This window comes from Lycium ferocissimum, chromosome 5 (genome assembly GCF_029784015.1).
Source record: "Lycium ferocissimum isolate CSIRO_LF1 chromosome 5, AGI_CSIRO_Lferr_CH_V1, whole genome shotgun sequence".
NCBI lineage: Eukaryota > Viridiplantae > Streptophyta > Magnoliopsida > Solanales > Solanaceae > Lycium > Lycium ferocissimum.
This window is the reverse complement of record NC_081346.1, coordinates 72,616,337-72,629,700: the sequence shown is the minus strand read 5'-3', so window position 1 is coordinate 72,629,700 and position 13,364 is coordinate 72,616,337. Positions and strand designations below refer to the sequence as shown.

General features: G+C 32.4%; 2 protein-coding genes across 7 annotated transcripts; one reads left to right on the top strand and one right to left on the bottom strand.

The window, feature by feature from the left end:
• Positions 1 to 575: 575 nt before the first annotated feature.
• On the top strand, positions 576 to 5,454 carry LOC132057359 (E3 ubiquitin-protein ligase RZFP34-like). Of its 6 annotated transcripts, none has more exons than XM_059449930.1 (13): positions 576 to 661; positions 1,616 to 1,715; positions 1,840 to 1,927; positions 2,019 to 2,078; positions 2,586 to 2,618; positions 2,715 to 2,792; positions 2,871 to 2,914; positions 3,660 to 3,700; positions 3,812 to 3,894; positions 3,982 to 4,073; positions 4,301 to 4,370; positions 4,694 to 4,735; positions 4,826 to 5,454. In XM_059449930.1, the coding sequence occupies exons 2-13, from the start codon at positions 1,690 to 1,692 to the stop codon at positions 4,973 to 4,975; spliced, it is 807 nt and encodes a 268-aa protein (XP_059305913.1). In that variant the 5' UTR covers positions 576 to 661; positions 1,616 to 1,689; the 3' UTR covers positions 4,976 to 5,454. The 6 variants fall into 6 exon arrangements, 5 of the variants coding, with proteins under 5 accessions (XP_059305913.1, XP_059305912.1, XP_059305914.1 ...); XM_059449929.1 differs by having other exon boundaries at positions 1,606 to 1,715; XM_059449931.1 differs by having other exon boundaries at positions 576 to 673; positions 1,606 to 1,715.
• Positions 5,455 to 5,910: 456 nt separating this feature from the next.
• Positions 5,911 to 11,295, bottom strand: LOC132058541 (carbonic anhydrase Nec1-like). The gene is made up of 7 exons (XM_059451008.1): positions 11,143 to 11,295; positions 10,227 to 10,447; positions 9,352 to 9,458; positions 8,282 to 8,396; positions 7,606 to 7,776; positions 6,993 to 7,046; positions 5,911 to 6,374 (listed from the first exon to the last, which is right to left on the bottom strand). Exons 1-7 carry the CDS (start codon positions 11,237 to 11,239, stop codon positions 6,300 to 6,302), a joined length of 840 nt encoding a protein of 279 aa, XP_059306991.1. The 5' UTR covers positions 11,240 to 11,295; the 3' UTR covers positions 5,911 to 6,299.
• Between the last annotated feature and the right edge of the window lie 2,069 nt (positions 11,296 to 13,364).

Sequence of the window (13,364 nt, the reverse complement as noted above, 5' to 3'; positions counted from 1 at the left end):
CAATTTTTGTCAAATAATCCACTGCATTTATCTATTGGTTGTAATTATCCACCTCCTTAGTGATTTTCCCAAAATTCTAGGGACCCGTTTGGCCATAAGAATTATCTACTTTTTTACGGAATATTTTTTACCTTTTTAAAAAATTAGTATTTGGCCATAAAAATTAGTTATATTTGAAAAACAAGAAAAATTTATTTTTAAAGTTTTTCACTTTTTTACAACCAAAACAAGTACATTTTAATAAAAAATATTATTTGCAAAAATTATGACCAAACACAACTCTAACTCCAAAATTTCAAAAAAAGTGGACTTTTTTTTTTTTGGTTTTTATGACCAAACGCCTACTAAAATTGAAAACAATTGGCATCCACTGGATCTCTTTTCTGCTTGTATCTCCAGTATGACCATAAAATTATCTCCCAAATTTAAATTATCTATGTTTAATAAGGACGACAAGAAAGTTCATTGCATTCAATAAATACAGCATGCATAACGCTGACGTGTCGCCTGGTCATCAATTAAAATGATCAAAGACAAATAAAATGGTACAGTGAAACTGAAAACTATGGGCATGTAACTTATAATGCATTATTGTTTCAACCCTCTCTGTTTCTTGTTCTTATCTACAACAATCACATTCAACATCATCAGCACCCAAAAGGTCTGATATTTAGTTAAGTTTCAATCTTTTCTTTGTTTGTCTGAATTTGTATGATGTGTTTTCTTAGTTAAAGATCTTATTTTAGTTCAGTTTTCAATCTTTTTTATGTGTGAATTTGTATATTTTAGTTGTCATTGTTGAAGGTCTGATTTTTAGTTCAGTTTCAATCTTTTCTTTGTTTATCTGAATTTGTATGATGTTTTTTCTTAGTTAAAGATGTGATTTTAGTTCAGTTTCAATCTTTTTGATATGTGAATTTGTATATTTTTGTTGTTATAGTTAAAGGTCTGGTTTTTAGTTCAGTTTCAATCTTTTCTTGTCTGAAACTCTATATTTTTGTCATAATTAAAGGTGTGATTTTTAGTTCAGTTTCAATCTTGATGTCTGGATTACATTTTTTGTCATAATCAGTTGAATTTCAGGGATTTTTGAGTACCCATTGGAAGAAATTTCTTGATTTAGTATAATTTAGTGAAGAGAATGGAGTCCACTTTCAGTCTTTTCTTTTTTTATCTGAATATAGATGTTCTTTTTCTTAGTTAAAGATCTGATTTTTAGTTCAGTTTGAGTGTTTTTGATGTCTGAATTTTTACTATATCTTTTTGTTTATAGTTAAAGGTATGATTTTTAATCCAGTTCCAAACTTTTTGATGTCTAAATTTGTAATATGTTACCATAATTAGTTGAATTTTGGGCTTTTTTAAGTACCCATTGGAAGAAACTTCTTGATTTAGTTGAATTGAGTGAAGAGAATTGAGTTCAGTTTCAGTCTTTTCTTGATGTCTGAATTTGTAGATCATAGCTAAAGGTCTGATTTTTAGCTAAGTTTCAGTCTTTTTATTGATGTCTCAGTTTTTAAATCTTTTTGTTAAAGTTAAAGGTGTGATTTTTAGTTCAGTTCCAAAATTTTGATGTCTAAATTTATATTATGTTACCATAATTAGTGAATTTCAGGGATTTTTGAGTACCCATTGGAAAAAAATTTCTCGATTCAGTAGAATTGGTTGAAGGAACAGATAACTTCTATAATGGAGATGGATTCTGAGAATTATGGGTATTTTTTCATCTTTTTTTTTTTTTTTTTTTTTTTTTAATTCTTTGAATATTTTCATGAGTTTTTGTTGATCTTTCCTTTTTTCTTTTTTTTTTTTTTTCTTTTTTTTCTTTTTCTTTTGTAGGTGCTCACATTACAGAAGGAGATGCAAAATTAAAGCACCATGTTGTGATGAGATATTTGATTGCAGGCATTGTCATAATGACTCGAAGGTAGAAACTTTTTTCATATTCAGTTGAATTTTTTTTATTTTTTTTTCCTTTTATGTGAGAATTAATCATAAGTTTTCCAATTCTTGATCAGAATTCCTTAGAACTTGATCCACTCAAACGCCACGATATTCCTCGCCATGATATAAAAGGGGTTAGTTTTCAATGTTCTCCCTCTTCTATTGTATAAAGATTCTATATTTACGCTTGAGTTTTTAAAATCTATGTTGCTCGAACTCTTCAAAAATATCGCTGAGTGTGTGTCCGATCCTCCAAAATTATATTTGGAGAGTCCGAGCAACACACCTCTCTTTAAGTTTCTTTCCATCATTTTCATTTGGGATTGAAGCGTAGTTGATAGATGGGCGGGTTATATAATGTGAAAATGATCGTGGTGTGATCCAGCAGTGGCGAAACCAGAAATTTCATTACGGGTGTTCAAGATTTAATAGATATGTATAATATATGAAAAGTAATATTTGACCTATATACGCAACATAATTTTCTACATACACAATTCAATTTTCTGGCAAAGGGTGTTGAACTGAGCACCCTTTGGTTTATGTGGCTCCGCCATTGTGTGATGTACTTGATTAAAATTTCTTGTTTGTTACACCTTTTTGTTGACTGATTTAAGTATACTTCTCTGTGTGTCTTTCAGGTCATTTGCTCATTGTGTAATACTGAACAGGATGTGAGTTTTTCCTCAATTTTCAGTGACTCAATTCAAGTGTTTCATATATGTCGAGCTGAGGTAGCATTTACTTTTTTGTCCTTAATTGTGTTTTAGGTTCAACAAACATGTATCCAATGTGGGGTTTGCATGGGGAAGTACTTTTGCTCAAAATGCAACTTCTTTGACGATGACGTAAGACTCGTTATCTACGACGTTGTTGATCGATATTTATACTATGCTTAAACAAGATGATTTTCTTTCTATCTTTAGGTTTCGAAGAATCAGTACCACTGTGATAAATGCGGAATCTGCAGGTTAAAATCTTTCTCATACTGCATATAGTTATCGGTTCTTTAATGTATTTTCCTTAATTACTTCATTCGTAAAAACACAAAGCCCACAACATTTGAGACATAGGCCAGTCAGTGGTCACAAACGGCCAAATGGGGAATGGAGCTAGGGGGCCGCAAGGGGGTTCATTCGAATCTGCTTCACCAGAAAATAACGCTATATCTACAATGTAAATTATATATATATATATATATATGATAGATGTTATATTTTGAAATCCTTTAAGTGAGTTTCCTGGCTGCGCCACTGGTCATGAAATGGACTGAGACCAACCTCCCTTGGGGAAGAGCTTTGTTTTAGTTTGCATGCTAAATCATGTTTCGTTAATGAGTTTGATATGTAAAGCTATGTTGCTCGGACTGTCCAAAAAAGTTGTTGCGCCGTGTCGTATCCTCCAAAAATGAACTACTTTTGAATGATTCAACACGCACCAGGTGTACTTTCTGAAGAATCCGAGCAACATAGTTTATGTCGGTACAATGGGGGATTAGTTATTCTACTATTCAACCCTATCCAAATGTAAATCCTGCCCCAGCTCATCAAAGCGGCCAAACTGTGGTTCACATGAATTGAAGCGTGTCTACACCAGCACCATTTCAGTTGACTTACATCAGTTGGTCAGCACAGGCCATTTTATCTTTCTAGAGTGGAAACATTGTATCTAATATATTATTCTTCGTTTTCCTGCACAAAATATTTGAAATACAGAACGGGTGGCGAGGAGAATTTCTTTCACTGTGACACATGTGGTGAGTGTGATGCTCAACTTGAATAAGAACTTAATTCAACAACAAAAGCTTATATTAGCATTTAATTGATTATAGTAATAGGATATCTGACCCTTTTCCTCCCTTTGTCAGGATGTTGCTATTCAAAGTTGATGAAGGAATCACATATTTGTATAGAAAGAGCGATGCACCACAATTGCCCTGTTTGCTTCGAGGTAAGGCAAACTTTGGAAAATATTTTTTTTTTCAAAAAAAAAAAGAGCATGAAATGGATGTCTCTTGATTCTTTTCACTTGATGCAGTATATTTTCGATACAACAAAAAACGTCACCGTCTTGCCTTGCGGTCACACCATGCATCTGGAATGTGTCATGCAGATGGAACGACATTTCCAGTATGTTTTAACGTGTTAATGTTTTTCTATGATCAGTCAATTCCTTAATATTGATCTCATTTCTATGTTGCTTGGGATCTTCAAAACTATCACTGGTTGTGTGTCGGGTCCTCAAAAAACTATGCATTTTTGGAGAATTCGACACGGGTGTAACAACAGTTTTGGAGGGTCCGAGCAGCATAGATTTTGGTCCCGTTGTGCTCGGTTCCAACAATTTGTGCATGCAGGTATTCTTGTCCTGTTTGCTCGAGATCATACTGTGACATGTCCCGAGTCTGGGAGAAACTGGACCAGGAGGTACATGCTACATACCCCCTCTGTCCCAATTTATGTGAAGGTGTTAGACTAGGCATGGAATGTAAGAATGAAAATTAGACTTTTTGAAACTTGTGGTCCAAAATAATCCATAGATATTTGTGTGGCTATATACTCATTAAGGGTAAAATGAGAAGTTTAAAGTTAAATTGTTATTAAATATAGAAAAAGTGTCTTTTTTGGACGGAATAAAAGGAAAGAGTAACACATAAATTGGGACGGAGGCAATAGTTACTAAGTTGGTAGACTTTTTTTTCCTGATCTTTTTTTCAAACTGACAAGCTTCATCTACTTTCTAATTCTAGGTTGCATCAATACCTATGCCCGAAATGTATCAGAACAAGATGGTAAGAAACCAGTTTGTCCATCCGGTGTAATTTCATATCAGATTTGATCGCCTTATCTTACATTTGAGTACTTTCTTTGAATGTTTTTAGGTCTGGATTCTTTGCAATGACTGTACAGAAACATCTGAGGTTAACTTCCATATTGTAGCACATAAATGTCCTAGTTGCAAATCCTACAATACAAGGCAGACAAGAGGAGGCACCAGTTCTTGCGCTAATATTACCGAAAGGGTCAGATGATGTTCTTAATCGCGACATTAGACCAGATTTTTTAAGTGTTTAAATGTTGAAATCAACACGAACGACTGCAACAATTGGTATGATTTAACTTCGTTTCCCCGACGAGTTTACCGTGGGAAACATCAAAGAGGAAGCTACTTACAGGTTATTACTTGCAACAAGGAGTTGCGGAACATTCGTCACTTATTCTTTCCCGTAATCTTTTTCTGTACTGCTCCATGGAAAGGCAGATTCAGGATTTTAAGTTTGTGGGTTCTGAACGCACAGTCCTTTTCACTTACTAGTTATAGGTGTTAAAGTGGATTCCTTAATGCGAATACAGTGCAAAGCTACTGAGTTATGCCAAACTTGTATTATGCATTATAAATCCGCCCCTGGCTCCATGCAAATGGACTTCTCAATTCGATCTGTACGTCTGTTACGATCTTGAAGTGTTGACTGATGATATTTCCCATCAAATATTACTAGCTTTTTGTTTCTCTGAGGGGAAATACAAGATGAAATTGCAAATGAAGTATGATTAGCTGGTTTAGTGTTTGTATAAAGCTTAAGCAGGAAAGGTAGCAACACAATATGCTTTGATGAGTTGGAAATTTGAAGACAACAGTGTGGATTTTTTTGCTATATTTGTTCTTTGAATCTGGTGTTTCAAACTCACTGGTCCGAATAATCTGGATTGGTGCTGTGTAGGCCCACTTAAGGGAAATCTATCTTTATCAGGAGTTTTTTCATTTCCAAGGCTTGAGCGAGACCTCTGATTAAGAGCGGAGGAATCCCATCTATTCCAGTACACTCTTTGATGTGCTTTGTAAACTCTACTTAAAGAACAAATCTAAATCGTTAATAAAACTTCTGATATGGAGGATCTGCGCAGAGAGTACAACGGGTTCCAGACATTGGATGGTCAGACAAATAAAAGAAAGAAAAAAAAAACAATCTTTCTCATTAAGGCTCTCTAATATTATTTCAATTCTCCCATCAATATTCTGATAAAATTTCAGTACAAATGTTGAAAACATCTTCTTTCTACTTCATCCTTCCACCATTTCTATAAAAATAAAATAGCAGTTTTGAAAGAGCGCAATAGACTAATAGTAACCACCAGAGATTATGGTAGAGCGATGAGTACTTCTCGATCCTCAACCAGAGGTTTCGGATACAAATCCTAATATAGAGTCGCCTTTGATAGAAAGCGCTTTCTCCAAAATGAGATTTCCCAGCGTGGATCTGAATTAGCCGAGTCTCAAAGCAGGTACTAAACATCGACCGAAGAAGAAGAAAAACTAATAGTAGACTTTTGACACTTATTGAAAATTGAGGGGCTCTAGTGCTTGGAGAGTAAAAGATTGATCTGTCTGTTGTTAAGTGGTTGCTGTGGCCTTGCATTACTTTCAGCATACTGAAAAACAACATTCAAATAATAATAATAAAATTATTCTTGTTAGTAGTAATAGATAAATTAAATTCTCTAAATAGATATAACTGAAAAATAACCAGACCTCCTTATCCTACATCATGAATATTCGACTAATCATTTTACTGTCTTATCCTTGTTATCATACATTTTATTACTACTATTTAACTTCACTGCTGGTCAGTTTTTCCAAATTATTAAGTAAATCAAGATGTAAGTTTTAGATAAACTATATAATTACAAACCAAATTAAAAATATTACAAGCAAACATTTTCTGTTCACTTCAAAATATTTGAAAACTACTTTAACAATGTTACTCTCTCTATTTCATTTTGTGTGTCTTAGTTTGATCGAAATACGGAGTTTAAGAAAGTAAAAAGAAAAACTTCAAATCTTGTGATTTTAGATTAAAGACGGATGTAACGTATCAAAATTTTGAATTTTGTGATTTTAAACATCTCATGTGGCATATTTGAACTAAAAAGTAGTACTAAATACAGAAAGTAACTTTTTTTTTTTAAACGAATGCAGCAATAAAATTGTTTTTAACTTTCGTAATTATTATGTAGGATAGGAAAATAAAAAAGTAGAGGGGAACTTACATCAAGGACAGCTTTTCGGAGCAACATCACTTGAAATATTGATACAGTTTGTACCTAAAATAGATAAGGTATAATTAGTTCTAATATAAACTTTAATTAATCTTATGCCATAATCATTTAGTAGCTAGTTAGGAGCTAGATTATTCATGTATCAAATCCAATATAAGTATTGAGTAATATCATGATTATTCAACATACTGCTTTAAATTGGTTGTCCTTATTTGACCTTTTTTGTCATGTTTTCTTTTGAGCCGAGAGTCTTTCGGAAACAGTCTCTCTACCTTTCAAGGTAGGGGTAAGGTCTGTGTGTACTTACCCTCCCCAGACCTCACATTGTGAAATTTCATTGGGTATGTTGTTGTTTTTGTATAAAATTCAACATCTAATACGGTATTGTTTGGTTTGCAATATAGAAACCCGCATAACTAATATACGTATAAGTTATGAGGGAATCTATATATTCTTTTACGCAGGGATAGAAGATGGAATAACTAACCCGACATATCTGATCTCTATATTACTAATATCTGCATAACTCTAACCAGCTACCAAACAACCCTTAATATTATATTTGTCTTGTGTTAATTAAATTAAATTAAATGTGAAATTTTACCTTCTTGTTGACGATCCAAGTGACACCTTCTGTGCAAGGAGGGGTAGTGAGTGAACCCTTGTACTCATAATATCTTTTGCTATGCATATTAGCAATGTAATTTGGATTAATCATTCCCAAGTTCCTCTCTGCACCTTCTTGATCAATCATTGAAAATATGTGTCTCCCCAACTATAATCAAGAATCACAAATTGCATCAAAATCAACAATAGTGAGTGTAGGGAGTCTTGAAGCAATGATAAAATTGTTTGTGTGTGGCTTATACACAGGTTACAGGTTTAAACTGTAAAAATAAACTCAATCACTATTGCTTATGTCAAGGTAGATTGCATATATCAAAATCTTGTAATGCAAGAATTTGTGTAAATCTAAGATGCTTGATACACCAGATTATGCTTGGGTACTGAGGATTCCTATAACCAATCCTACTTATTTGTGATTAAGACACAATTATTGTTATACTATGTAAATCTTTAGATCATTTTTTTTTCTACCGGATGCATGGTTCCTGTTATACTAATTTGGATTCATATGGCGTAAGACACATTAAAAGGAGAAGCGCTCCCAATCAAAAAGTTTTATGTTCCAAAATGAAAAATCTTATTCATTTCACCGGAATTTTTGATGATTATATGATATTTGTGACAATAAATGGAGTTAGCAAAAAAATGCTTACCGTAAAAAGAAATGGATCTGGTAAGCCTAATTTGTAAAGGACAGCATTAACAACTATCTTATTGTTCACCTTCTCCTCAGTGCTTTGGTGAACCATATGCAATTCCAAGGCATACCTATCATTCAAATCATACCAAAAATAAAATAGACAAAGAGTCACAAAGAGATTAAGAACGCGTTTGGATTAGCTCCAAAAAAAAGTGGCTTTTAAGCATAAGTGTTTAAAATCTTTTTTTAAGTCTTTGAAAGTTATTTTATAAATAAGCAGTTACGTGTTTGGATAAAAATCTTTGAAGTTGAAAATAAGTTGTTGAGCGGAAAGATGATAGTTTAGGGTTTTTAGTAGTGAGGGTAATATTGGAATTAGAAAAAAATATAAGGGACAAAAAAGTAAAATCATTAGTTAAACTAAAATGGCTTTTAAGCCAAAAAGAAAAAAGTTGGAGTTCCCCAACTTCTTGTTTTTGGCTTATTTTAAGCACTTTTAAACTTATTTTAAGCACTTTTTTATTTTGCCAAACACAAAAAAAAAAATTAATAATGGCGGTCAAACCAGCTTATAAGCCAATCCAAACGGGCTCTAAATGAATTTTATCTATTACTTCCTTCATTCCATTTTATGCAACACACTTTCTTTATTTAGATTATGGCAAAAAATAATACCACATTTTCATATTAAAAATAATTTAACTTTAAAATTCTCATTTTATCTCAATAAGATGATTTACAGTCACATAAATATTTATGGCTTATTTTGCATCACAAATTTCATAAATCGTTTTTTCTTTGTTAAATGGCGTAGTGCCACTTGCGTAAATGGGACGGAAGGAGTAATTAACAATATAAAATAAGGATGGAGTGATAGTTTACTTATCAAACCCCTTATAGATACATCATCGGTGTAGTTTAACCTGTGGTGCCATTTTGATTGTTATATTTATTAGGTTACGTTGCGAGTCAATGTTATATAGACATAATTACTTTATGAGTGATAGAATTGTGTAAAAAAATTTATTGTATTTTTGGTGCATCGAATTTAAAATCTAAATATGTGTGTTATAGAATTGGTACCTTCTACCATTGATGGTATGTTCAGAAGGAGAATGCCAATGAATTTGTAGAAGGGAGTATTTCGTGCCATTCATCCAAATGGATCCAGCATCCCCATGCCATTGCAACTGCATATAGATATGAAAATTTAATTTAATGAAGATATTCTTCATATTATAAGAGGGGGAGGGAGACAAAATTAAGGGGAAAAAAAATAATATGAAAATTCTACCTTCATAGATGCACGTACAATTTATCTTATAGTGATAGAATTATAGGCGGATTCAGAATTTAAATTGTATGAACTCAAGTTCGGAATTCCACCACAACTTATTTTGATTTAATGAATTTGTTCTCATTTATTTGTATGCTTATTTGATGAAATTCTTAACACATCTATAGAGTTAGAGCCAAAAATATGAAGTTCAAATGAACCCATACATATATGATATAACTCTACATTCTCCACTGACAGGAAGCGCAGCCATAATAGAAATTAAAAGTTTTTTCAAAACCCAATAGTTTTGGCTCAAACCCTATACTTGTATTAAAATATTTAGTCAATTAGTCTAAAATATATATCTCGAATTCAATTTTCAAAAAAAAAAAAGGAGTAAGGATTCAAAACTCATAAATTTAGAATCATGAATCCGCCTCCGCCCAATTACAATAATCACAAGTCCTTTTGCAAAGAATTAAAGTTTTATTGAGTGATAGTAGGAAAAAATATTTATATACAAAAGATTCATTTATTTATACAAATATGGTAAGATATATTGAATCTTTTCGTGATATCACTTGTAATTTGTAAAAAAAGAAAGAAATAACAATAAAATTAGTCAATTAAAACCAATGGATTCTACAAACTGTGCATATCTTTTAGGAGTAAAACGTACTGAAATGGCATGGCCTCTATTCTTTATTGTAGAATTACATGGCTTGTAAATTTTCTTGTGATCCAACTTTCTCTGAATTTTGACATTACAACTTGAAATGTCAATTGGAGATTGCATCTTCCCAAAATTGCAAGTTTCCCATTCTTTTTTTAACTCTCCCCATTTACTTGGACCTTTCTTACTCCCTTCTATATAATCAAACTCCACCTCATCATGACACTCTACACATCACAAAACATCAAAAAGGTCAAATTAATGTCAACGGTATCAAGTGATAGAAATGAAAAAAAAAAAAAAAAAAACACAAAAAAAGTAGAACAAACATATAAGAGTATGCATAGGCGAATCCAAGATTTAGAGTCAGTGAGTTTAGAATGAATAAGTGTGTGTGTGTATATATTTGGCATATGTAACACGGTTTGGTAGAAATAGCGTTCATTGACTACTTTTCTGCTCATATCTTAAAAAAATGGCCTTAAAAATAGAAATTGTCCTGGAATTTAAAAATTCATAATTGAAATTTCAAGACAATATTATGGAGCTTCACACTCGTGGAAATTAAAACTCCATGATATTGATGCTATCTTTCAATAACAGAGGGCCAGAAAGTGACTATTTTCGAACTTGAGCCCATAGTTTGAGCCAAAAACAATAGATTCACTTGAACCCACAAAATCTACCCTGTAGAGTAGCAAGAGACGGATATAAAGTATATGATATTAGTTCAGCTGAACTCATTAGCTTTGTTTGACTTTGTATATGAGTTGAGAAATCTACTAAATATGTACATATTGTAAACTGCAAAACCAGTAGCATAATTGGGTTGTGGGTTCAATGACAACTGCAAAATTGCCAAAATTCATTCAAATCCAGAATTTTCCTCTAGTTAGGCTTTGTATATGCCATTACTTACAACCTTTGTGATGACTAATGGATGTTGCATTCAAGAATAAAGGCAAATAGAGAAGTGATCCAAAAATGACCAAAATAGAGTAGTAGCTGTGTTTCCTCATTTTGAGATATGTGGTGAATATGTTAACAAGAAGATTGCTTGAAGTGATTATATTCTTATATTAGTGAATGAAGGGAATGAATAACACATATTTAAAGGAAGCTTAGCAACTACTTCCATAATGATAGGAAAAAATAGATATTGACTGATCCATTATTATGAACAAACAGGCAAAAGCAAAAAAACAAAAAAATCTGTTACACGTGTTTTATTAAATAAAAAAGAATCGTAATCTCTTCATAAACCATTTCCTAATATCTTGGAATCTTTATAGATCTTGTTTTACCTTGATGTAAAATCTAGACAATATCCCCTAGTTGTGCTTGTGGTCTTAATTAGTTTATTGAACTGATTTGCGGGCAATGATTTGGTTAAAATTATGCCAGCCACGTGTTTTCTGTTGTGATATATTCCAAATTGATATTATTTCTTTCAATGTTCTCTAAATAAAAATGAAAAAAAGAAGAAGAAGAAAAAAGATAGAGAATAAGCACATTGAATCAAATTTAGAACTTTGTATAGCATGAAGCTCTCTTTTTATTTTGTACAATGTTTTCTTCTCGAGGTTCGTTGCATCTATAATTAGATAAATGGAAAATAAGTTAATGTTGTTATGAATTCATTGAACTTGTGGATGTCAACAACTCATTCATGAACTATTTTGGATTGGAAATGAATATATTTGTTCCACTCCATTAATATCTTGTAATCTTCAATAAAATTGTACACTATATATACGGTGTTTCTAATTCTACAAGAGACGTCAATAAGATATAGAGTTACACTTTAAAACATTTAAATAAGATGAACTTTGCATTCTCCTCTCTATACTAGTTTGGGTCTCCAATGAAGGTTGTGGTGTATATGTTGAGGAGAAAAGCCCATTAGAGATTGAGTAAGGAATTTGACAAGCTAGCAGTGCAAAAGATGAGGTGAAAGAGGAGAGAAAAAAGAAAAAAGAGGCAATCTATAAGTGGTGGTGATGATTTTCGGATAGTATATCGCAAAAATGATATACTATACTAATAAAGTAAGTAAAATACAATCTTTCTGATTTACTGTTCTAATTTATTTGTCTATCTTTTCATTATCATCACACAAAATCTAAGCTATGAATTTACAACTCGTAACTATTACCTAATAGTGTGGGGATGATGAAAAGATAAACATATAAATTAGAACAAAAACTCACAAAGATTGTATTTTACTTACCTTATTAGTGTTGCCCGCAAGTATTCCATTGTTGCGATATCATTCAATCTTTTCCCATCCAACATCCAACAGGCAACCAAGAATCATAATCACCACTTCTAGATTGCCTTTTTTTTTTCTTTCTTCTCGTTCATCTCATCTTTTGCATTGCTAGCTTGTCCAATTTCTCGCCCAATCTCTAAGGGGATTTTCTCCTCAACATATATACCGCATGTTCATTGGAGACCCAACTTTGTGCGTCGTGGTGGAGGCATTAAAACATTAACCCGCGTTCAAATATTTCTAGATGAGAAATATTTGGTTCTTGATCCTTTTGTAATAATTATAGATTAGATATAAAAAGTACAATGGTCGTTGATCATTCCACCAAAAGTTCTTAGTACAATTTGGTATTACAGATTTTATTATTTGATTAGCTATTGCACTGGGTATCGTTCTCACTTTTCGCGTGTCCTATCTTCAGGAGGATACTTCAAGAGGATACTACGGTGTCACCCTATTCTTTCTTTGTGTTAACTCGTTGCGGCCATCCTCTGATTTTGTACAATCCTGATAATTGGAACTTTATATCCTCGGTTCAGAACCCTAACTGTAATTTTAACTTATATTACAATCTCGAGGCCACAATTTTTTTTGTAACCCTAGATGGGAAGATTCAAAGTAGTGATCACAAAGCACCTGCTCGGATAAGCTATTAAGATCTTCAGGTGCATTATGAAGCTTTACAAGTTGAATTCTCTGACGATACTGGAGTTGGAGTATTGACAGTTATTTTAAAAACTCGTGATGTTGCTTCTTAAGATTTGACATGTTGATTTTTAAGAAAAATGTTGATTTTCAAGGGAAATTTGGAGGAATTACCGGAGGGTTTCAGCACATACAAAATTAAATAGAATTTTGTAATTTTCATTTCT